Source organism: Nicotiana tomentosiformis, chromosome 12, assembly GCF_000390325.3.
Source record: "Nicotiana tomentosiformis chromosome 12, ASM39032v3, whole genome shotgun sequence".
NCBI classification, from domain to species: domain Eukaryota; kingdom Viridiplantae; phylum Streptophyta; class Magnoliopsida; order Solanales; family Solanaceae; genus Nicotiana; species Nicotiana tomentosiformis.
The window spans coordinates 55394976-55418117 of NC_090823.1; the positions used below are offsets into that span (position 1 = coordinate 55394976).

The 23142-nt window shown below is 38.8% G+C and overlaps 1 protein-coding gene and 1 pseudogene across 1 annotated transcript; one reads left to right on the forward strand and one right to left on the reverse strand.

Moving 5' to 3' along the window:
• The first annotated feature begins 4078 nt into the window (after positions 1-4078).
• LOC104096515 (spermidine synthase-like) lies at positions 4079-5110 on the forward strand (annotated as a pseudogene).
• Positions 5111-19952: 14842 nt separating this feature from the next.
• LOC138902668 (uncharacterized) lies at positions 19953-20831 on the reverse strand. The gene is made up of 2 exons (XM_070190556.1): positions 20532-20831; positions 19953-20171 (listed from the first exon to the last, which is right to left on the reverse strand). The coding sequence occupies exons 1-2, from the start codon at positions 20829-20831 to the stop codon at positions 19953-19955; spliced, it is 519 nt and encodes a 172-aa protein (XP_070046657.1).
• Between the last annotated feature and the right edge of the window lie 2311 nt (positions 20832-23142).

Consider the following 23142-nt stretch of genomic DNA (forward strand, 5'->3'; position numbering starts at 1 on the left):
AATCATTGGCAAAATTTTACGTGGCCTTACAGTTGGTTATTACAATAATATAAGCTCAAAGATGGAAAAATACACACTGAAATAAATACAAGCGCATTAAAGCAGTTACGAGCCCAATCCAAAAGTAACACAGGGATATCCCCATGCCTTCAGTAGTCTTACTCCTCGCACTACCTCCGTACACATTACCCTACCTCAGCGCCACAAAACATGAATTCCTTGGCAAAATTTTATGGGGCCTTACATCCTCCCCCACTTAGGATCATTCATCCTTGAATGAGGAGTAGAGCCCGCCCAAAATATACAAATTTGACTAACCCCCAAATATTTCAGAAATTTTGGCAGAGTCTCCCCTGTAATTGGGCTAATCCACCTACTAGATTAACACTAAAACCACCCTAACAACTCCTCAATAACTCAACGAGGCATTACATTATATATCAACAACACTAATCTCAACATTACGGGCATTACATTAACAAAAGTGGTACCTGGACATGAACTGTACTGATTTAAATCATAACACATAGAATGTACCGTTCGAACCCCAACTATTTTCTATACAAATAAGTGAAAATATTTTCTTTCCACAATACCCTCGGCCTTCGAGGTGACCTCCTTGACTCATAGACTTCGCCAAAGCACTTGATGCAGGCAATCTCAACTCCCGGACTTATCTAACAAGGATGGCAATTAGGTACCTCTCATGAGCCAATTATCCATTAACATCACCTCCAATAGCTTCCACCAGATCGACGGACAAAGGATTTCCAACTGCCTTCTTTGACATAGACACATGAAGCACCGGATGCATGGAGAACAACGATGGGGAAACATCATACTCATAGTTTGACATATTTCCTTCAAGACTACATAAGGCCCAATGTGAACTACACCTACTTTACTCTTATTAACAATTCACATAATAACTTCATGGAGAAATCTTGAGAATAACCCGTTCACTTTCTTCAACTCTAAATCTCTATGCCAAACACCCGAATTGGACCCTTGGTGACCTTTAACCCCCTCCGTCTCCTTATACTATGATGTGACTGAATGAATATGACCATGGAATTTCCTACCCGAATATGTTTGATCATCAAATGATGCTTCTTATTTGACATGTGTGAAACTACAACTCTCTAGAGATCTACTACAAATAGGAAAAACGAGGTTCGAGTTTGAGCTAGAGTTTTTCAAGAATCCATCCATGTGCTAAGCAGGGCATTTCTTGAGGTTATATCCTAAGAGATATGAAGATTACTACCTACAACGCTGACATGGTTAATCATTGTAATGACATCATTGATTTGACAAATAGGGCATAGAGTTAACTAGTACACATTGATATTGTAGGAAGCATGTACGTGATCCTATGATGTAAAAGAAGTGAGTCATTTTAGACAAGTGGTACATAGGAGGCATTATCGGGAGGATAAAGATGTTAGCATCATTTATTCTTGGAAGACAAACGAGTTATGAAAGGGATAGTAATAATTGTGTCATTCAACATGTGCCTTGTTCGAAAATAGTAAGCCTTGAGGTGAAATAGCCAAGTACGGGACACCAGTTGCCTCGTTGAGTGTAGGGAAAATCAGTTTAACTCAAAATGAGAAGATTCTTGCACCATGATTGTGATAGAGATTACAAAAATACATGAATCCGCGTTACGCTCTTGACAGTATTTGACACAAGGAAACTATACTCCAAGCCTACTGGGTTGGAAAAGAGGTTGAACACTTGTGAGATTATTATCATTGTAACAGCTTAACCCTTCCCGATAGTTGATCCTATATGAGAGGACTAGAGATACGAAAAACTTGTCTTTCAAATCAATATGCTTATGATATGTGCCAGAATCTGCAACATCCACCTGAAGTTGGGAGGGAAAGGTTGCGGTAAGGCTACCTAACTCCAACCATACATGAGTGAAACCATGTAGCTAGAACATCTTAATATTGGGATTAAATCATGTATTATTTAGAGAAGTTCTAATGGTTAATATGATTCTCCGGGGAGAAAGGCAAATAAAACCCCTATCCACCCAGGGATGTGTAATATTAAGGATAGTAACTCTCCACACATGACAATGGCATAGCAAATGATTCTAGAATTCGAGTGTTAAAGATAACGAAACCCAAGAAAGCACTATAAAATAATTATGGAAGGGTTGCGAATGTTCAAAATGAGTTCGCCATGGATTTTATGACTTAAAAAGTACCCATATGCTACCAAATTATGGGAAAAACATAAGAAGTAGACATGATGCTATGATAACCCGAAAGGCGCATTCGGTCTCGACGGAGGGCCTATCAAGGACCCTATGAGAAAGGAAGTGTTACAATGACATACAGAAGGATGTGATATCTCATGGTTATCGAATAAGCATCGGGAAACTAGCATAATTAATTTACTAACTAAGGAACGTAGACAGAACACATTGTAGAGGTGTAAAGAGAAAATGAACATTTGTTATGAGCAGGACATATTTCTGCTATAATAACTCCCAAACTGCAATACCAGGCCACGTCATGGGCAACTACAATATTAGGAACAAAGTGAGCTACTTACTGCGGAATATCCTAAGTGGACATGAAAGTTATACTAAGATAGGCAAACACAAGATCTTCTTATGATGGATGTGTGAGGACCTCAAATTTCAGAGAGACTTTATGCAGACAAGTAACCATTTCAATTGAAATGTACACATATGATAGGTGCTGAGACATGCTATTATGTTGCTAGACTGTAAAAAGGGTTTATGATAATGCTCACAAAGGGAGTAAAGTGACTGTTCAAACCATATGAGCTACATAAATCAGAGAGAGAGAGAGAGAGTGGCTCAAGAAAGATCTCGACACTAGGCTGCTTTGCATTAGATTCGATGACATGTAGGTAAATATTATGATGGTGCGTGCATAGGCACAAGTGAGTAGATGTTATCCTCTTGGATCAGAAGAATATATAAGAAATTCATCAGGTGTAGTCCTTTGTGGAGAATTTAGGGAAGCAAGTAGGAAGTATTAGCCTAGGGTTATAACTTATTTCAAGGAAATCATTATAGAACTCAATTCCTCAAGAGGTTGTAAGTAAGAGAATTGTAATTTAGAGGCTTCACGAATAATGCATCTCGTTCAAAGAGTAGATACATGCAATGTTTTGTGATTCAGATTCTTGTTAAGACCATATCTATGCATGCTCTCAATATAGATGTACATATACAATAAGGAAAATTATGCGGTGTTCATTATGATATACTAAGGAGTGACTTACTTGGTGACTTTAGGTTGACCGGGCAATGCCTTAACTGATTCCCCTCAACTCTACATCCATAACATACATTGGTACCATAGTGGCATACCCCTGAATGACATCTCCTACACTTCACGCCACGGGGACAAGGTCCACTAAATTGACTCACCCCACTGACCTGATAATTACCCTTTTTGCAAAAATTATAAAGCATTCCCCTTATCATTCCTCCAAGCCTTTATGGGGTGGGAGTAACAATCTATGCACTGGCTTCGTGTGTGGACCTTTGGAATTGCCCAAGCTTGCCACCCCTAACATGCTTCTGAACATACTTGCAACATGATGCCAAATGTTCCATCCCGTATATCGGGCAGACCGGGATAGGTGTACCCAACCTAGGGCATTTGTCCTTCTTGTGCCCCCTCTTTCCATAACCATAACATATTTCAAGAGTCAACCAACATAAACCCGAGTGGCACTTCTTACATATCAAACATTCTGGCTTGTTGGGGCCAACAATCGTCTTTCATCTCTTAGGTGCTCCCAACACATGGTCCGGTGGCGCTATAACATTAATAGGAACAAGGACACCTCCCCTAGAAACTAATTCTTCCAATCCCCCCATGGCTCGATCCGATCTCCCAAAGAACTCTTGTGCAATCTCCCCCAGATTCAATGGCGGGGTTATTCCCTCTTTGCTGCTTCGAACTAGTGGATTACCCATCATGAAAATGAGACATGACAAAGAAATTAGCTTCCTATCATGAGCTTGATAGCATGATCTGGAGTATCAAAGAAGTATGCGACATTTGTATTGCATGTAAAGAGACCAAGAGAAGAGTAACAATAACAGGAAGAGATGGAAGTAGCCAACCACAACAATAATGACAACGGTTGCACCAATGAGTCTCCTTATATCTCTTTTGTTCTTCCTGGATGGTTCTCTGAGATTAGCCTCTTTGGCCTGGGGAAACACACTCATTGAAGGTTGAGAAAATATTGTTTCAAGGTAAGTCTGATTACCAGAATGTCATGGTTTTTCAGTCATAAACTTATGGAAAGGTGATTGTTTTGGATGGTTTGATCCAACTCACAGAGAGGGATGAATGTGCTTACCAAGAGATAATTGCTCATCTTCCTCTTTGTTCAATTCCAAATCCCAAAAAGGTGTTAGTTATTGGAGGAGGAGATGGTGGTGTCATGTGTGAGGTGTCGTGTCATTCTTCTATCGAGCAGATTGACATATGTGAGATTGACAAGATGGTAGTTCAGGTTTCTAAACATATTTTCCCAGATGTAGCTATATGATACAAGGATCCATGTGTTAATATCCACACTGGTGATGGAGTTGCATTTTTGAAAAATGTTGATGCAAGAACTTATGATGTTGTCATAGTGGATTCATCTGACCCTATAGGTCCAGCACAAGAGTTGTTCAAAAAGCCTTTCTTAGAACCTATAGCAAGAACTCTATGTCTAGGAGGGGTTGTATCTACACAGGCTGAGAGTATATGTCTTCACATGCACATAATTGATGAAATCATTGCCAATTGTCGCCAAATCATCCAAGTGGTATGATTGGTTTTATGCACTGCTCTACTGAGGGACCTGCAGTTAATTTCAAGAACCCAATTAACCCCATCGATGATGACAATGACAACCATACCAAAACTCTTGGACCTTTGATGTTTTATAAATCTGAGCTTCACAAAGCATCATTCTGTTGCCATCATTTGCAAGAGGGTGATTGAATCCAATGGAAAATGATGGGGCGCATTTTGAAGTACTTTACTGGAGCAGGATTAGTTGTTGTACAATGCCTATAACTGTCGCAGGTTTTTTTGTTTAAGTCAATGTTTTTAGGTTATTTAGGCCAAAAGAGTTGGTAAGTGGGAAAATACTATATCAATGAACCATCTTTCTTAAAACATTAATACATGTGGGCCCTCAGGGCCTCTGACATACTGTACAAAATGAACCTCTGTCTACAAAGCCTCTAAGATTATTCGACATCAAATGGGATAGGGTATCGGCCTACCCATAAGTCTGTAGAAAAACTCTGACACGATGACTTATAGACTCGGCTGCACTCCGAATGAGATGGAGTCTTACCGATCCTTCATTCAATGCTGACCTCGTCTACTATGAGGGTTTGTCAAACTTATTATCTATACATGCAGGGATGAATGCAGCGTCCCAAACAAAAGGACGTTAGTATGAATAATGTACCGAGTATGTATGGCAGAACTGAAACATAATAATAAGTCAACATTAATTAAAAACATATAAGAATCTACCTGAATCTCTAAAGTGCCACCGTATATGCATACTTAGTATACTTATATATATGATACTTCTCTTTGAAACTATTATCCTTATCGTATGATGCATGACTACCCAACTGATAAGTGGTAACTGCCCGACCGGCCGTAGCGCGGTGGTAAATGCATGACTGCCCGACCGGCCGTAGCTTAGTGGTAAATGTATAACTGCCCAACCGACCATAGCTCGGTGGTAAATGCATGACTGCCTGACCGGCCGTAGCTCAGTGGTAAATGTGTAACAGCCCGACCGGCCGTAGCTCGATGGTAAATGCATGATGCATATAATACCATTTTGAACATTAATATCTTTATCATATACCGCAATAAAGACTTAGGAACGTACTTAGACATACTTGAATATAACTTTAAATGGATGAATAACATAGACATCCTTAACTGGTAAGAGTAGAACCACTTATGGAATAGCATTACGTTTACGTATCGTTACTTGGATCATGCCAAAAGAAAATACGGGATAGCCTTAACAGAACTTGACCGATTCCCTTGACAATCCTTCTAACACATGCCAATAGCGACGAAACACGTAATGGCGGATCGGAGTAGGGAAAAATTCCGTATGATATTCTTGAGAAAGATTATACAGGGCTCCCTTAGTATTGCAAATCCCGTTGCTATTGCGTAGTATAACTTCGTATGAAATTTTGTTGTAGAAAATCAAGTTGCTATTGTCTAATCTTGTATGAGTTTCGTGGCTTCTTATTGTTTGTGTTGGACATACTTTTGTATTAGTTTTCTGAAGAAAATCACGTTGCCATCTAAGCCAAGTAAAGGATTCGCATGAATTCCTTCTTTGATAAATCTCATACGTTAATTTGTAGTAGGCATCTCAATGTTTGTAGTTTAGAGAAGCTTTGTATATTAGTGGGTGTGGGCCCCACTTGTGGGGATTATTTTATCCAAAACTTCTCCTAACATGCCACCAATTTATAAAGACTAATGAGTCATTTGGTTGAATAGCCCATGCTTCCACATTAATGCACTTAAACTTATCCAAATTTTCACCCCTTTTCCTTAATTAATTTATTAATCCCCCACTAATTCTATAATTAACCAATTACCCACATAATTAAGAATTATCTCAAATTATTTAAAATACTACTTACTTTTAACACACTTTGTACACCTTACTATTATGGCCGTGTGATACCATATAAAATCAATGCATACACTATTATTTCATTAAAACATCCATGTAAAAATACATATATTTTCTCAACTTCTAAGTTTCTTAATCTCATATAAAGAGTACAAATTTTTGTACGCTTAATTCTTAAAATGGTAAAAGATAATTTTCTTTTCTTGTGAGAAAATAATTTCTATCTTTACAATAAAGAAAATCTCATAAACTTTCTCATATTATGCGTATAATTTAAAGCATATTCGAAAGTAGTAATATTAATAACTATATAAAATCATATTTTTCAAACTTTTTTTTACTAAAATGTTCCATTCAAAATACCATATCAAATGTATCTAACATCATCAGGGTTGTTAAACTTACGGGGTCTTACAATAACATAATCACAAATCCTTTATAGCCTTGTGAATGGTCTTAATCCCTTCAAGCTCATATGGATTACTACGACTCATCCTATTATTAAAGTACGTGATATAACATCCTTCCCCCCTTTAGAAACATTCGTCCTCGAATGTTAACTCTTAGAGATTTACAAAATTTTTGCTAGGGTCTCCTCTGTAAACTAATCTAAAACCCAACCTCTATCTGAAGTCTGGAGTATTCACAACCTTTCTTTTTACAAAATTGTTCCATTCAAAATACCATATCAAATGTATATAACGACATTAAGGTTGTTAAACTTACGGGATCTTACAATAACATAATCACAAATCCCTTATAACCTCGTGAATAGTCTTAATCCCTTCAAGCTCATATGGATTACTACGACTCATCCTAGTATTAAAGTATGTGATGTAACACGAATCACCTGCATCCATTGAAGATGCAGACCCCTTGTAAAGGGGACGTTAGTACATATAGAATAGTGCTAGTATGTAAAGCTAACTGTCCTCTTTCGAAATATAATGCTAATATAAGAAGGGAATAATAATGAAAGCAACAAGTAACGATTGATGCTACCCAAATGCCACGTTACAACATGACACTTTTCAAACCACAAAAGTAATATTATTTTTGGTTGAAAGATCATTAGCACCGATATACAACCGTGTTTTTAGCACGGAGTCCGATCTCGGCCCGATCGGCTAAGCCGTCTCTCCACAAAAAATGTGGATTGACATATGATGAAAAAGAAAGAAAGGTGTTACCAAGAGTAGGAACTACCATGTGCGCAACATGGCGTCCGATCACCATCCGACCGGCTAGGTCGTTTCCCCACTTATGTCGTGTGAGTCGACATCAAATCTAGGGCTACCAACAATCTCATCCCAATCAAGGGGAATAATCTCAACACATCAATCTCATCCCTAATAAGGGGAATAACCACAATGAGCTCCTACATCGGCAGGTGTAGTTTCGGGTGTGGGCCTTACGACCCACCCTTCCTCGGTTCGCTAATGATACTCCCAAAAACATTTTCTTTGCACACAAGGGAAACAGAAGTACAAATATATTCACCTCATAACCTTCCACACTATATAAAGCTTCATTAATACTTTCAACCATTCACAACATCATTGTTTCCTTGGCTCTATTGGCCATACGTATGATTCTTTATTCATGGCACGTTGGCCGTATTTCATATTCCACACTTTTATTTTTTTTACTTTCAAGGAACATCATCATATCATCAACGTATAGAATATTCCAGAAATCACAACTTTAGGTTCATTTGTAATGAAGGTTTTAAACACAATAGATTCCTTTCCAAAGAATGGAGCAATGTAATTGAAGCACAAGTTAAAATCATAAACGAGTGATACACAACTTATTCTTGAAATACTTTTACCCAAAAGGGCAATACACAATTTCAACTCATTAGTATGTAAGAACTCAAATAACATTGGAAATATTTATAAAGGAGAGCATGGTGATTTACGATTGAAACACGAATTCAACTCAAATGCACTAGTTACAACAACCATGGCTACATTTTATATCTTACTATCACTTCTTTCACTTCCAAATATTATCATAGGTTATCAAAAGTTAAGGGCATTTGGAATCATGACCTCAAACATATATATGAGCAATATGAGTCTTAAGCACAATGGGTTTTCTGTCCAAGTTAAGCATAATAGACTTTCATTTGAAACACTAGTTGAAGTGATAATGATTTAATACATCACCCTTACTTGAACTCATTTCTGAAAGATATCATGATAAGATAGGAGCAATTGGAACATGTTTTGAGTACATATATCTTTTAATACAACACTTGTTTAGAATAATCAAATTTATTAGGAACAACCCATAACATGGGATTTAGGATCATCATGGAATTCGACTCTAGACAGAAATTTAGCCAACTTACCTTGATTGAGCTTTTTTTTAAGTTACTACAATGTCCCAACACCTCTTGCAATATCAATCTATAGGGAGATAGTGAAAATCATATAGTAATTAGAAGGATTCTCATGGTGTAACTCTCTTAGGAATTTGGTCAAACACCTATTATGCAAACATCGACTCCAAGGCTCTACAATGATAATCCCATCCTCCCTCAACCAATTTCAACAAGAAACTACCTAAAATAGTTCAACAACCCCACATACTACACCTAATATCACATGCATGGCCTATCTCCAACTCTAGAATCTACTTAGACACTAAACAAACTTGCATGGATGATGTAAGACAAGAACTTACCCGGATAGATGGTGGTCTAGTGAGTGGCTTCCATGATTCTTGAAGATTGGTGCAAGAATTAGTGATTAAAATGCTAGGTCTTCCCCTTCTCTCTCTAAAATAATCTTACTTCTCTCTAAAAGCATCAGACATTCGCTTCAAAATGAGCCCCAAAGGTTATTTATCAAAATGGGGTCGGGTTATAAAAATAGAAAAATAGACACTCCGAACTCAAGTCTGTGGTCGCGCAATGGACAACAGAACAGATATGCGGCCCGCAAAATGGACCGTGAAAGTGATGCAAAATACTGGGCTGGTCTGGGCAGGTCTGCGGTCTGCAGTCCACTTATGCGGCTGCGAAATAGACCGCAGAATTACCCTTCGAAATTCGGCACACTAAATCTGCTACAGAAGTGCGGAAACAGGTATGTGATCGCATAATGGACTACAGAACAATCTTCAAAATGCGAAAAATTTTCTGCTCAACTCCACGATGGGTATGCGGCTCGCACAACGGATCTACAGTCGTTAATCTTACCGCATAATTGGCCCTTCAGCAAAACTTTTCCACCAATATCTCGATGCATTCTTCAACCCAGCTCACCGCAAAGATTAACTACTACCTCTGTACACATTACCCTACCACGGCGCCACAAAACTTGAATTCCTTGGCAAAATTTTACGGGGCCTTACAGTTCGTTATTACAAGTTATTACAAGCCCGTAATGAAATAATACAAGCTCAACGATGGAAAAATACAAACTGGAACAAATACAAGCCCACTAAAATAGTTACAGACCCAATCCAAAAGTAACATAGGGATATCCCCAGGCCTTCAATAGTCTTACTCCTCGCACAACAACAGACCCAAAATCCTCGCTGACCAAGGAATTAAAGTGTGTTAGTTACAATGTTCATATCCAACCACATATAAGGCCCTAACAAGTGACATACTTACCCAAATGATGCCAAACTTATCCATACAAGTGTCAGACTACTCGTTGAATTAATTAAACAACCTTTGAAGCCTATGTTCTTAGTTCTTAAGGCTGTGACTAACAGCAGTTCTAAACCAAAGGCACGTAGACAGGATTACATGAACTATTGGCAAGTTTCACAAGGCATACATAAGGCAGGTTCATGTTTGTATCTCCAAAAACAAAGTTTTAAGTGATAGGATTGAACATCATAAAATAGCAAACTACTCCAAGTAAAGTTTCAAAGCAAAGCATAGTCCAGAATTAGCCTAAAGAACTTTAAACATGAGATTTTTAAATATAAGAATCTAGTAGAGTTATAGACAAGAACAAGTGGGATACAGTCTTCACATGGAGTGTCTAACATAACATAACTGGTTCATGATCGAGAAATCACTTAACATGTTGAGTATCAGTCACAGTACCAGAAGAACTTATGGTAAACAAGAAACATGTCAATTTTCAGATCAACATGACAGGAACGCATCAAACCTTGTACTAGTTGGCCACATATAAGAGAAAAGGCTGGATATGAGATTCACCCTAAAGGTCTCAAGTAATACTAAAGGGCACAGGATTGAACAAGTCAAAAAAGCACACACTAGAGTTACAAATAGCATGGAAATAGGTCATAGCTAATAGTATAACCCCGGAAAGATAGCAGGTCAGGCATGAATGGCTCAACAGGAATTAGAACACATTTTGGGCATGAGTTGGTTATCATAATAATCCAGAAAAAAGTAGAGAGACAAACTCAGGACAAGCATCAGGTATGAGCATAGACACAGTAGGCTAAACAGGGTTAAGAGAGCCAGAACTCATTTATGCTAAACACATGTGATAGGCGTACATCATATTTAGAATCTAGGAAATTTCAGATGCTAAAAGTAAAGAGTCACAAGAATACTTCAGAGCAAGTAAGGCTACAAACAAGATGGCATAGTAGGACATTGATTCATAGAAGTTTCAGTGGCATGAGTACATAAATACAAACGAAAGAGAATGAAATTGCTAAGGCCAAAGAAAATTACCAGTTGCAAATTAACAAACAAGCAAATACGAAGAACAATCTCAGTGGTACTGCAATCGTCAATAGCAAAGAGAGCAGTAGAACCCCAAACCCAAAGTGCTAGAGTTCACAAAGGTTTCAGATGAATCCCGAGCAGTGCTCTCAGTAGAAAGGTTAATTAAAATGAATTCCGGTGGGCTTGGCTTTCAGCCGGCCAAGAACCAAGAGTTTCATAACAAAGTGAGTGAGTAAGTGAGGGAGTGCTAATGATGAAAAAATCCGTTTAAGGGGAATTAGGGAGGGGTATATATAGTGTTCAATTTACCAAAATCAAAAGGAAAACATCAATCGAATCACAGAAATAAGGAAAGAATCTCATGCAAAACTAATTTTGAATTAGATTAGCCAAAGATCTCAGTGAATCGGACCCATACGACCTTGTTGGGAGTGTATACAGACGGATTACTATCTGAATCTTGAAGACTGAGATCGATTTGACTTGATTCAGAGAAGTGGTACTTGCCAAAATCAGGCAAGTACTACGTAACACCACAGACGTGCATATAATAGCGAAGCCTCACGAATAAGGTAAGTAAATCAAGGAAAGGATCCATGATTTGATCGGATTCGGAGAAAATTAGGGGTGACGCGGCTGCTAGGGTTTCTCAGGAGAGCACGAGAGGATTAGAGAATTTAGGGGCGCCTAGGCGGAGAGAAATGGGGATTAGAGTTTGGGATTGGGTAATTAAAAGTGGAGGGGTGATCGTGGGTCGTTGATCTTGAGAGATCAACATCAATGATTTTAAAGAAAGTGGAGCAGGTAGTTTTATTGGTTCCCGACCGGGTTGGGCATAAGGGTTGTTTTGTTTGGGCCCAACTTTGGTTTGGTTTTGGCTCAATTTCAGCCTAGTTTTGGGCTGGGTTTAAAAATACACGAAATTTATAAAAAAAAATTATACAAGTGACCTAAAATAATAAAAATATTATTTAAGACATTAAATATTTTAAAATAATAACTCAGTTTAATAAAAATATAAAAAATAATATTTTGACATAAAAACTATAATAAATATAATTATTATGAGAATATAGGCTATTGTTGCAATTGTTGTAAATAATAATAAAAGTGAAATATAATTATGTAAAATGGAGTAAAATATTATAGAATGTGAATATGGGTATAAATAATCAATTTAATTCACTCAAAATAATTTTGAAGGAGTAATTAGTAAATATGCAACAATTACAAATACAAGAAATCAATTTTAAAAGCTTTAAAAATTATAAAAACTACTTATATGATACCTATAAATTGGGTAATAATGTAAAATAATATTTTAAAGTATATGGAATACTTTAAGAAATATGAGGGCAAATTTGACTATCAACAGCTGCCTCTCTTTACCTGAGAATGATGAAAGAATTGTCGGATAAAGAAAAATAATAATTAATTTTTTCTGAATAAAAGAGGATGGGGTATGAGGTGTTTTAAAAATGGGGGTCGAACCCTGGTTTGTGAGTTGCCTACATATCCCTGGTATTACGGGAATCAGGCCACGTGTAGTTCTGGATCCAACAGTGGACGAGATTGATGTAGTCGTTATATAAAAAGTCATGTGTTTCAAAAAAATGATTTTATTTGGGTTGAGCAGTGTCATAAGTAGTTTATAGTTTCAGACGGAGCTATGAATGCAGAATTGAATGTTATGGATGTACGAGACGAACGTTTGAGCGGCTATAGGGGAAAGAATAATCAATTGTTGGATATTGGTAATCTTTGGGACAATCGAAGGATGTGAACGTTGTGAATGGAAACTAAAGTGATAATTGCTCCTGTTTGTAGAACGATTACCTCCCCAGTTACCTGCAAAACTTAAAACACGATGCACATGAATATATATAGTCATTGCGGAAATTTAACATGATACAAATTCCCTTCGAACAATGAGAATTGTCTTTCGGACTATGAGGATGATGTCCTCAGACCATGACGTCCTGGGCCATGAGTCATATGATAAAGTATTCTTACGTCATGAAATGATGTCCTCGGGCCATGAGGATGGTGCCTTCGGACTATGACGCCCTTGGACAATATGGCGATATTTCAGCCGATTAAATGCAAAGATGCGGCAATATCAATCGTTTGATATAGGGAACATGTAATGCTTAGTCACATGCGAGAACGAGACAAGGCAGTACTTAGCCTTGTATGAGATGAGGGCAGTGCTTAGCCTTATGCAAAAATGAAGACAATGCTTAGCCTCACGCAATGTAATGAGGGCAGTGCTTAGCCCTATGCAGAGAAATGTAGATTTTAGATTTATGCAATGTCAGAGGCAGTTCTTTGCCTCGTGAAATGTTGTGAGGGCATTGCTTAGCCCTTGTGCAAATAAAGGCAGTGTTTAGCCTTATACAATGATGGAGGCAGTTCTTAGCCTCATGCAATGTAATGAGGGAAGTGTTTATCCCTATGCAAAGAAAGGCAGTGTTTTAGACTTATGCAATAATGGAGATAGTGCTTAGTCTCATACAGGATAATGAGGACAGTGTTTAGCCCTATGTAGATAAAGGCAGCGTTTTAGCCTTATGCAATAATAGAGACAGTGCCTAGTCTCGTGCAATAAAAAGAGGGTAGTGTTTAGCCCTATGTAGAGAAAGGTAGTGTTTATCCTTATGCAATGATGAAGGTTGTGCTTAGCCTCATACAATGTAATAAGGGCAGTGCTTATCCCTATGCAGCGGAAGGCATATTTTAGCCTTATGCAATATCGGAGGCAGTGCTTAGCTTCGTGCAATATAGTGAGAGAAGTGCTTAAAGAGAAAGGCAACATTTAGCCTTATGCAATAACAGAGGCAGTGCTTAGCCTCATGCAATATAATGAGTGCAGCGCTTAGCCCTATGCAGAGAAAGGCAATGTTTAGCCTTATGCAATAATGGAGATAGAGCTTAGTCTTATGCAATGTAATGAGGGAAGTGCTTAGCCATATGCAGAGAAAGGCAGCGTTTAGCTTTATCAAATAATGGAGACAATGCTTAGCCTCATGCGATGTAATGAGGACAATGCTTAGCCCTATGAAGCGAAAGTAATGATTAAATATGAGGAAGGAAAGTGATTCTTAGCTTGATGCATTTGGGCTTGGCAACATCTATTTGTGTGAAGATAGTGGTCTTATTGTATATACTTTGCAGATATGCTTGTCAATGTTATATTTGTTGTACTCTCATCCAAAGAAATATTGAAAATTTGGGGGAAGGTTGGTTCATGATTTCGATTCCTCATTGCGCCTTTGTCCCTGACTTGTCGCCTTGTGCTTGTGTTACTATGGGTTGCATTTGACTATTACAGAAAATGAAGTTTTCAAAAATATGTATTTGCGATAAAATATTTGTAAGAAATGCAGTTGTTTAAAAGATAATGCACAAAATTAATAATATGGCCGAATTATAGGTTGTGACATGCTTTGAGACATTGCGACATCCTTATCTTGGAATTTTGAGGACTCCCTCAAAATTTTGCTCGCGTTTGACATATTCTTCTGGCGATTCTCTTTTGGCGATCCTTGAGGTAATGAGATTGACGAAACTCAAAATATTGCTCCAGTTTCCTACCACAAGGGGGAAATAAAGATTATATTATAATGTGGCCGAACCCACAGGGCGTATCCCCTCTTAAACGGGAATCAGGTCAAGCGTAGTTCATGCTACATCAAAAGGAAGTGCAAATACAATCTTAAACGTAATATTTTTTTTCCGCATCCAAATTGATAGGTTTTGGACATATCTCTCCATCCATACCTGCAAGACCCGCTTCAGCACCAATTGCACCGGTACGAATTGCCTCGGTCTAACTTTGTTGTTTAAAGCCTTTGCTGTTCTATTATGATAGAGTTGATCGTGACATAACGCATTCATACTTTAACCGTCAATGACAGCCAATTGTTCATACCGGCTCTGTACCCATTCTGCGTCGCTGAGTTCGGCTTCCTGTATGATCCTCAAAGAAGGAATTTCTACCTTGGTGGGTATAACAGCCTCACTACTAGAGACTAGCAAGTAAGGAGTTTCCTTGGTTGACGTTCGGACCATGGTGCGGTATCCGAGAAGATAAAATGGTAGCTTCTCGTGCCATTGCTTGTAATTGTTAACCATCTTCCTCAATATCTTCTTAATGTTCTTGTTGGCAGATTCTACGGCTCCATTTATTTATGGCCTATATGTTGTAGAGTTTCGGTGCTCGATTTTGAATGTTTCACACATGGCTTTCATCAGATCAATGTTGAAATTGGCGGCATTGTTGGTGATGATTGATTCAGGCAACCTGAACCGGAAAACAATACGGTGCTGGACAAAATCTGCTACAACCTTCTTAGTCACAACTTTGTAAGAGGCGGCTTCGACCCATTTCATAAAATAGTCTATAGCCACCCAAATGAATCTATGTCCATTGGAAGCAGCAAGCTCGATCGGTCTGATGACATCCATGCCCCAAGTAGAGAAAGGCCAGGGCGAACTCGTCACATTGAGTTCATTGGGCGGTACTCGTATCATATCAGCATGTACGTGACACTGGTGACATTTCTACATGTACTTGATGCAGTCATGTCCTTAATATCTTCTTTGCTAGAACAAACCCATTCATGTGATGTCCGCAGGTTCCGGCATGTATCTCTTCGAGCAACGTAGATGCTTCCTTCGCATCGACACATCATAACAAACCCAAGTCGGGAGTTCTTCTATACAGAATTCCTCCACTTTGAAAGAAATGGTTAGCCAACCTTCGTAATGTGTGCTTTTGAGTATGTGTTGCACCTCCTGGGTACTCTTCTCTTTTTAGATATTCTTTGATGTCGTGAAACCATGGGTTCCCATCAGCATCCTCTTCAACATGAGCACAGTAGGCAGGCTGCTTTTGGATCTCTATTTGGATGGGGTTGACATAGTTCTTGTCTGGATATTGTATCATGGAAGATAGGGTGTCCAATGCATCTGCAAAATCATTCTAAATTCTTGGAACATGTTTGAACTCTATTTTTGTGAACCTCTTGATCAAATCCTACACACAGTGTAGGTATGGTAGTACTTTGGTATTCTTGGTGGTCCATTCTACGCGTACCTTATGTATCAGCAAGTCTGAATCTCCGATTACCAGTAATTACTTGATGTTCATGTCGACGGCCAATCTGAGTCCCAAAATGTAAGCCTCGTATTCAGCCATATTGTTGGTGCATGAGAATATGAGCTTTGCGGATACCGGATAGTGCTGGCCAGTTTCTGATACTAGGACAGCTCTGATGCCCACTACCTTGAAGTTTGTGGCTCCGTCGAAGAACATCATCCAACCGTCATATGCCTCGCCAATATCTTCTCCGATGAAAGATACCTCCTCGTTAGGAAATATGTCTTCAATTATTTGTATTCTCCGCCCACTGGGTTCTCTTCCAAGTAATCAGTCAACATTTTTCCCTATACAGCCTTCTGAGTAACACAGATGATGTCGAACTCACTTAGTAGTATTTGCCATTTTGCCAGTTTGTCCGTAGGAATAGGTTTCTGCAAAATGTATTTCATAGGATCCAATCTCGATATGAGGTATATAGTGTATGCATATGTATAATACCTCAACTTATGGTCTATCAATGTTAGGGATCAAGAGGTACGTTCCAACAAAGAATATCGAGCTTCATAAGCCGTGAACTTCTTACTCAAATAGTATATTGCTTGCTCTTTCCTTCAGGTCTCATCATGTTGTCCCAAGACACATCGAAACACTCCTTCTAACATGAACAGGTACAACATCAAAGGTCTCCTAGGTTCTGGTGGGACCAACACGGGCAGTTTGGACAAATACTTTTTGATCTTGTCGAAGGCATTTTGACACTCCTCAGTCCAACTTGTTACAACATCCTTCCTCAGCATCTTGAAGATCGGTTCACATATTACCGTCACCTGTGCTATAAAATGGCTGATGTAGTTGAGACGGCCCAAGAAACTCATTACATCCTTTTTGCTCCTTGGTGGTGGCAAATCCTGAATGGACTTGGTCTTTGATGGGTCTAACTCAATGTCGTGGCAACTAATGATGAAACCTAGTAGCTTCCCGGCAGGGACTCTGAAAGTACATTTTGCAGGATTCAACTTTAGATTGTACTTTCGTAGTCGGCCAAAAATTTTCTCAAGTCTGCTATATGATCCAAGCTCTTTTTAGACTTGATGATGAGATCATCCACGTACACCTCTACTTCCTTATGTATCATATCATGAAAAAGAGTATTCATGTCCCACATGTAGGTTGCCCCGACATTCTTTAAACCAAAAGGCATCATCTTGTAGCAGTATACTCCCCATGGCGTAATGACGTCTATCTTTTCCGCATCCTTTTCCTCTATTCAAATCTGGTGGTACCCCGCGAAGCAACCAATGAAGGATTGTACTTCATGCTTGGTGAAATTATCGATCAATATGTGTATGTTGGGCAGCGAGAAATCATCCTTAGGATTTGCTCTGTTCAGATCTCGATAGTCAATGCACACCTTGGATTTTCTGTATTTCTTTGGTACCGGTACAATGTTGGCTAGCCAGGATCGATACTCGACCACTCGAAGGACCTTGGCTTTGATTTTCTTGGTAACTTCCTCTTTTATCTTCAAACTCATGTCTGTCTTGAATTTTTTACGTTTCTGCTTCACCGGTAGACACATAGGGTTGGTAGGTAGCTTGTTGGATACTATGGATGTGCTCAACCCTGTCATGTCGTCATAGGACCATGAAAATATGTCCTTATATTCCTGCAAAAATCTAATGTACACTTCCTTGTCTGATGGTGATAGGTGAATGCTAATGCGAGTTTCTTTGACTGTTTCAGAATCCCCTAGGTTAACTGTCTCAGTTTCTTCCAAATTGGAAATTGGTTTGTTCTCAAAATCATCTACTTCCCTAAATATTTCCTCGGGTGTTGTATCATTTTCCCAATCTTTTGAATCACTTGAACTTTGTTGCATTGTCTCATTACATTTCACAGTCATAGATTCAATAGGATAGGTAATAATTACGCTAAAAAGAATGTACAAAGATAATAATATAAAAAACAAAAAGTAATGATGCATTAATTTAAACTTAAAACTGTCAGACAAATACGACTCGATGTCTCGAGTAATTATCTCAAAAAAAAATACTGAAATGTCCTAAATGCCAGAAAAACAGTTTAAAAGAAATCATGCTAGTTCTGCCTAAGCTACCCAGGTGATCAGCGAGCCCGGGATAGTGCAGCTGTCCAGTTCTTGAAAACAATTCCATCTCCAACTGTCTAGATGGTGAGGTCTTCCTCCGCCTCCTCCAAAATTGCCCTACAGTCCATATCTTCCTTGTTCAGAAATATTTTCCTCATGCCAGCTAAAATCTCATCCTCCTCAGAACCCTAAATCACATCGGCCTGGCGGAAGGTCTGGTGTAGCGGTGGTAAAGGTTAAGGAAATGGGTAAGGAAAATATTTCCATGGTGGTGACCAATCGTAATATCTTGCACAGTGTATTCATTCCCGAGACCAAAGGTTGTTCCCTGAGTGCGTGGTCGTATTGGCTATGTTATCCCTTGAAGCATAGGACCAAAACCGTTGTCTGGTTCATACCCTAACCACAGTAGCATTCTTAGCACCTTGTTGCTCCACCATCATCCTTTCTAGACCGTATTCACTCGATCAATGTTGTAGAGTGTTTCTCCTACCAATTTCCTTAAATTCTCAATTGCTGGTACGGCCTTGTTAGCGTAGATGGGATTTCTTCCATCCCCATGGATGACTACCTCCTGATGATTACACTCAAACTTTACAGCTTGATGCAGTATGGAGACTAGCAATCCTAGATTGTAAAGTGAAGTTTGACTACCTCATTGTGCCCTTGTCCCTGTCTTGACGCCTTGTGCTTGAGTTACCATGGGTTGCATTTGATTATTACAGAAAATGAAATTTTGAAAATATGTATTTGCAATAAAATATTTGTAAGAAATGAAGTTGTTTAAAAGATAATGTGCAAAATAAATAATATGGCCGAATTATAGGCTGTGACATGCTTTGAGACATTGCAACATCCTTATCTTGCCATTTTGCCAGTTTGCCCATAGGAATAGGTTTCTGCAAAATGTATTTCAGAGGATCCAATTTTGATATGAGGTATGTAGTGTATGCACAGAAATAATACCTCAACTTTTGGTCTATCAATGTTAGGGCGCAAGAGGTACGTACCAACAAAGAATATCGAGCTTCATAAGTCGTGAACTTCTTACTCAAATAGTATATTTCTTGCTCTTTCCTTCCGGTCTCATCATGTTGTCCCAAGATGCATCGAAACACTCCTTCTACCATGAAAAGGTACAACATTAAAGGTCTCCCAGGTTCTGGTGGGACCAACACGGGCAGTTTGGACAAATACTTTTTGATCTTGTCGAAGGCTTTTTGACACTCCTCAGTCCAACTTTTTGCAGCATCCTTCCTTAGCATCTTGAAGATCGGTTCACATATTACCGTCGACTGTGCTATGAAATGGCTGATGTAGTTGAGACGGCCCGAGAAACTCATTACATCCTTTTTGCTCCTTAGTGGTGGCAGATCCTAAACGAGCTTGATCTTTGATGGGTCTAACTCAATGTCGTGGCGACTAATGATGAAACCTAGCAGTTTCCCGGAAGGGACTTCGAAAGCACATTTTGCAGGATTCAACTTTAGATAGTACTTTCGTAGTCGGTTGAAAAATTTTCTCAGGTCTGCTATATGATCCAAGATCTTTTTAGACTTGATGATGACATCATCCACGTACACCTCTATTTCTTTCTGTATCATATCATGAAAAAGAGTAGTCATGTCCCTCATTTAGGTTGCCCCGACATTCTTTAAACCAAACGACATCATTTTGTAGCAGTATACTCCCCATGGCATAATGAAGTCTATCTTTTTCGCATCCTCTTCGTCCATCCAAATCTGGTGGTACCCAGCAAAGCAACCAATGAAGTATTGTACTTCATGCTTGGTGCAATTATCGATCAATATGTGTATGTTGGGCAGCGACAAATCATCCTTAGGATTTGCTCAGTTCAGATCTCGATAGTCAACGCACACCTTGTCTTTTCAGACTTTCATCGGTAACGGTACAATGTTGGCTAGCCAGGATCGATACTCGAGCACTCGAAGGACCTTGGCATTGATTTTCTTGGTAACTTCCTCTTTTATCTTCAAACTCATGTCTGGCTTAAATTTTCTAAGTTTCCGCTTCACCGGTAGACACATAGGGTTGGTAGGTAGCTTGTGGGATACTATGGATGTGCTCAACCCTGTCATATCGTCATAGGACCATGAAAATATGTCCTCATATTCCTGCAGAAATATGATGTACTCTTCCATGTCTGATGGTGATAGGTTAATGCTAATGCTAGTTTCTTTGACTGTTTCAGAATCGCCTAGGTTAACTGCCTTAGTTTCTTCCAAATTGGACATTCATTTGTTCTCAAAATCATCTACTTCCCTGAAAATTTCCTCGGGTATTGTATCATTTTCCCAATCTTCCAAATCACTTGCACTGTGTTGCATTGTCTCATTACATTTCATAGTCGTAGATTCAACAAGATAGGTAATAATTGCGATAAAAAGGATGTAGAAAGATAATAATATAAAAAACGAAAAGTAATGATACATTAATTTAAACTTAAAACTATTAGACAAATGCGACTCTATGTCTCGTGTAATTATTTCAAAACAAAATACTGAAATGTCCTAAATGCCAGGAAAACAATTTAAAGGAAATCATGCTAGTTCTGCCTAAGCTACCCAGGTGATCGGTGAGCCCTGGATAGTATAGCAGTCCAGTTCCTGAGAACAACTCTGTCTCCAACTGTCTAGATGGTGAGATCTCCCTCCCCCCCCAATCCAAAATTGCCGTACAGTCCATATCTTCCTTGTTCAAAAATATGTTCCTCATGCCAGCTAAAATCTCGTCCTCCTCAGAACCCTAAATCACATCGGCCTGGCGAAAGGTCTGGTGTAGCGGTGGTAAGGGTTGAGGTAATGGGTAACGAAAATATTTCTATGGTGGTGACCAATCGTAATATCTTGCACAATTATTCATTCTCGAGACTAAAGATTGTGCACTGAGTGCGTGTTAGTATTGGCTATGTTATCCATTGAAGCATAGGACCAAGACCGTTGTCTGGTTCACATCCTAACCACAGTAGCATTCTTAGCACCTTGTTGCTCCACCATCATCCTTTCTCGACCGTATTCACCCGATCAATGTTGTAGAGTGTTTTTCCTACCAATTTCCTTAAATTCTCAATTGCTGGTACGACCTTGTTGGTATAGATAGGATTGCTTCCATCCCCATGGATGACTACCTCCTGATGATTCCACTCAAACTTTACAGCTTGATGCCATATGTATCCATGGTCGTCCCAACAACAAATTATAGGGAGCAAAGATGTCCAGTACCTGGAACACGACATCGAACATGGTCGGGCCTATCTTCAAATCCAATTTAATTTCTCCAATGGTAGCTCTTTGGGATCCATCGAATGATTTTACATTCATGCTTCCCATCCGTATCTCTGGTACACCTATGCCCAATCTTTTTCAGAGTAGTGAAAGGGCATATGTTCAAACTTGAGCCCCCATCAATGAAAACTCGAGCAATGAACTTATCTTCATATTGCATGGTGATCTGCAATGCTTTGTTATGACTCAACCCTTCCGGCGGCAACTCATCTTCATGGAAAGTGATCTTGTGACTCTCCAGTACCTGTCCAGTGATGCCAACAGGTACATAGGCTACACTTAACACCTTCATGAATGCATTCTTGTGTGCGCCCAAATTTTGTAACAATGAAAAGATAGATATTTGAGTGGAATTTTGTTTAGGTGATAAAAAACAGAGTGCTCCCTTGCATGTACCTGATGGTATGCTATAATTATATGTTTTAGTCACTTATTGCACTCTAGATCACTGCACTTTATTCATGTTTGAGCTTTAATTGATAGTATTTTGCACGTATTATGTATTTTATGCCTTGTGGGAGTGATTCTGAGCTATGTAGATGTTATGGAATGAATTCAAGCTATTTGGAGCTTCGAAGTCTGAGTAAAAGCAGAAGAGATTAATCCGGGATCATGTTCGGGGGTCGAGGACCAAGTCTGGACGTCAAAAAGTAAGATTCAATCCGTACTCTGAGAAAAATAGCTTGCCGTAGCATGTGGGGCAGCCCATGGGGTGCCACGCTTGTGCAATCCTATGCTGCCTGACAGAAATTAGCTCTCTGGATTTCCCCACTAAAACCCTGCATGACGCGTCGCTCCATATGGCGTGCCTGTGTATTTTTTATAGAGTAAATTTCATATTTTGGCTAGGAAAAGGTGATTTCGTCTGGGCCCTACCTTACTTGGTATAAAAACATGGAAAACGTTATTTTCTGAACTTTTGACATACTTTAAACCTAAGGAAGCAAAGGAGGAGTTTGAGGAGCAAAAGCACAAGGATTTCATTATTCCTTCCTCACTCAAGACCCGAGATTGGATCGAATCTATATTTTACTTTACTTTAATTATATTTGTGATGAATTGCTCCATATCTATGGATTAGTTTTCTTTAGGGTTTGATGGATTTGGTGTAGTGATGATTGTTTGTAGATTATAACTCTAGTTTTATGTATTGAAGCATTTTTGGATGATTTAATTGTTGCATCTATATTCACTTATTCATGTAATAGAGAGATGCATAACTTGTGATATCTTTGCATTATATTGTTGGTTGATATCATTA